The following is a 2,015-nucleotide window of genomic DNA, read 5'->3' on the forward strand; positions in this document are numbered from 1 at the left end:
GAAGTATTTTGAATATTTGGTTTTTGTGTTTTTTTCTTTTTTTTTTTTTTTTTATCTTTTTGAGACAGGGTCTCCCTATAGCCCCAGCCTGGCGCTCACTATGTAGACTAGGCTGGCCTCAATCTCACAGGGATCCGCCTGCCTCTGCCTCCCGAGTGCTGGGATTAAAGTCATGCACCTTCACACCCAGCTTCATTTGCTTCTTTTTGCTTTCATATTTTTCTCTGGAGAAAACATACTCTTTAGAAAGCTTGTGTGTGTGTGTGTGTGTGTGTGTGTGTGTGTGTGTGTGTGTGTGTGTGTGTGTGTGTGTTTAAGTGGAGGCCAGAGGTCAGTCTCAGGCATTATTCTTCAGGCACGGGCCTTTCTTTGAGAGAGGCTCTTTCATCGGCCCAGAACTTGCCAAGTAGGCTAGGCCAGCCGGCCAGTGCGCCCCAGGCCACCTGTCACCTGTTGGCCCAGCACTGGGCCTACAAGCATCTGCCATCACACCTGGCTTTATGTGACTTCTGAGGAGCAATCTCAGGTCCTCATGCTTATATGACAAACACTTTACCAACTCAGCCATCTCTCCAGCCCATGAGCATTTTCCCCCACAATGTTTGAGTCTCCGAGTTAAAGCCATCTTGTCTCTGAGTTTCTTCTTCCTGTTGCTCTTATAGCTGCTGAGGCGAAGCTGGTGAATTTGGAGACAGAGATAAGGACTCTGAAATCAGAACTGGAGCACATCAAGAAGTGTAAGCTTTTCCTCAGCCCCTAAGGTGTTCTTGCCTCTCTCACACATTCCCCAAGAGGGATATGGATTTGGAAGAGTGTGGAAGAGCCTAACAGTTCTGAATACTTACTATACCCCAGGGTATGTGCTGGGTTGTGTCTTACAATATGGTCTCTTTCAATTCTCTCACTAACTCTGGTTGTGATATTATACTTGTGTTGGGTCTGGCAAGATGGCTAAGTGCATAAAAGCCATTCCCAAAAGTTGTCTTCTGACCTTCACACACATGTCATTGCTTGTATGCATGCATTCACATACCCACAGGTGCGCGCACACACACACAGAGTGAAAAAAAAAATTAAGGTACTATACTTGTCTTATTTACAGATGAGGAAAAAGAAATTCGTGACATGTAGGTAACTTGCTCCACACCACATAGTTAGCAGAAAGAGTTGAATGGAGGTCTGTCGTCTCCAAAATCTTTGCTTCTAGCTTCCCATCCACCATTCTTACCTATCAGTGCCTCTCTCCTATCCTGGTGTCCCAGCCTGGCAGTAAGGCCCATGGCCCATACATGTCACCCATGTATACCTGTGCTGCTGCCCATTTTTAAGTGATGCTGGTGCCAAGGGAGGGATAGCCCAGGATGGTCTAGGCTGTCTTCGGGAGGTTGTGCATCCGTTCCCAGGCTCTATGGCTGGAGCATGCCTGAGTCTTAGGTTTCAAACTAGGGCAGTTGGACATGGGACTTTTCAGAGTCCTGAGTTCCCAGAGGACTTTTTTAACTAAGGTCCTGACTGGGATCCAAACTGAGTGAGCCTTGTCCACTATGTGGTTTCAGTGCAAGCCTTCTCCTTGGGCAAAAAGTCTGGGAAGAAGCTCTTTATGACCAATGGTGAAAAGATGCCCTTCTCCAAAGTGAAGGCCCTGTGCACGGAACTCCGAGGCACCGTGGCTACCCCCAGGAACGCTGAAGAAAACAAGGCCATTCAAGATGTCGCCAAGGACAACGCCTTCATAGGCATCACTGATGAGATAACGGAAGGCCAGTTCAAATATGTGACAGGAGGGACGCTGACCTATAGCAACTGGAAGAAGGATGAGCCCAATAACTATGGAGGAGGAGAGGATTGTGCCATCATCCTAAAGGAAGGGATCTGGAACGACATTTCCTGCAACACCCCCTTCCTGGCTGTCTGTGAGTTCCCAGCCTGAGGAAGCTTGGGCTTCCGTCGCCTCCTCGGATCCTTGCTGAACTCTCAGCTACTTCCAAAGAGAATTAAGTGTTGATTTTCCCCAA

General features: G+C 47.8%; 1 protein-coding gene across 1 annotated transcript in view; it reads left to right on the forward strand.

The window, feature by feature from the left end:
- LOC103747423 (mannose-binding protein A-like) overlaps positions 1 to 2,015 on the forward strand; it is a 5,539-nt gene extending 3,524 nt beyond the window's left edge. Inside the window, exons 4-5 of the mRNA XM_008849828.2 lie at positions 663 to 737; positions 1,557 to 2,015. Of these exons, the coding sequence (XP_008848050.1) occupies positions 663 to 737; positions 1,557 to 1,930 (449 nt within the window). The 3' untranslated portion in view covers positions 1,931 to 2,015. The remainder of the gene's footprint in view (positions 1 to 662; positions 738 to 1,556) is intronic.

The sequence above is a fragment of the Nannospalax galili genome, unplaced genomic scaffold, assembly GCF_000622305.1.
Source record: "Nannospalax galili isolate Female #2095 unplaced genomic scaffold, S.galili_v1.0 scaffold83, whole genome shotgun sequence".
Classification (NCBI taxonomy): Eukaryota; Metazoa; Chordata; class Mammalia; order Rodentia; family Spalacidae; genus Nannospalax; species Nannospalax galili.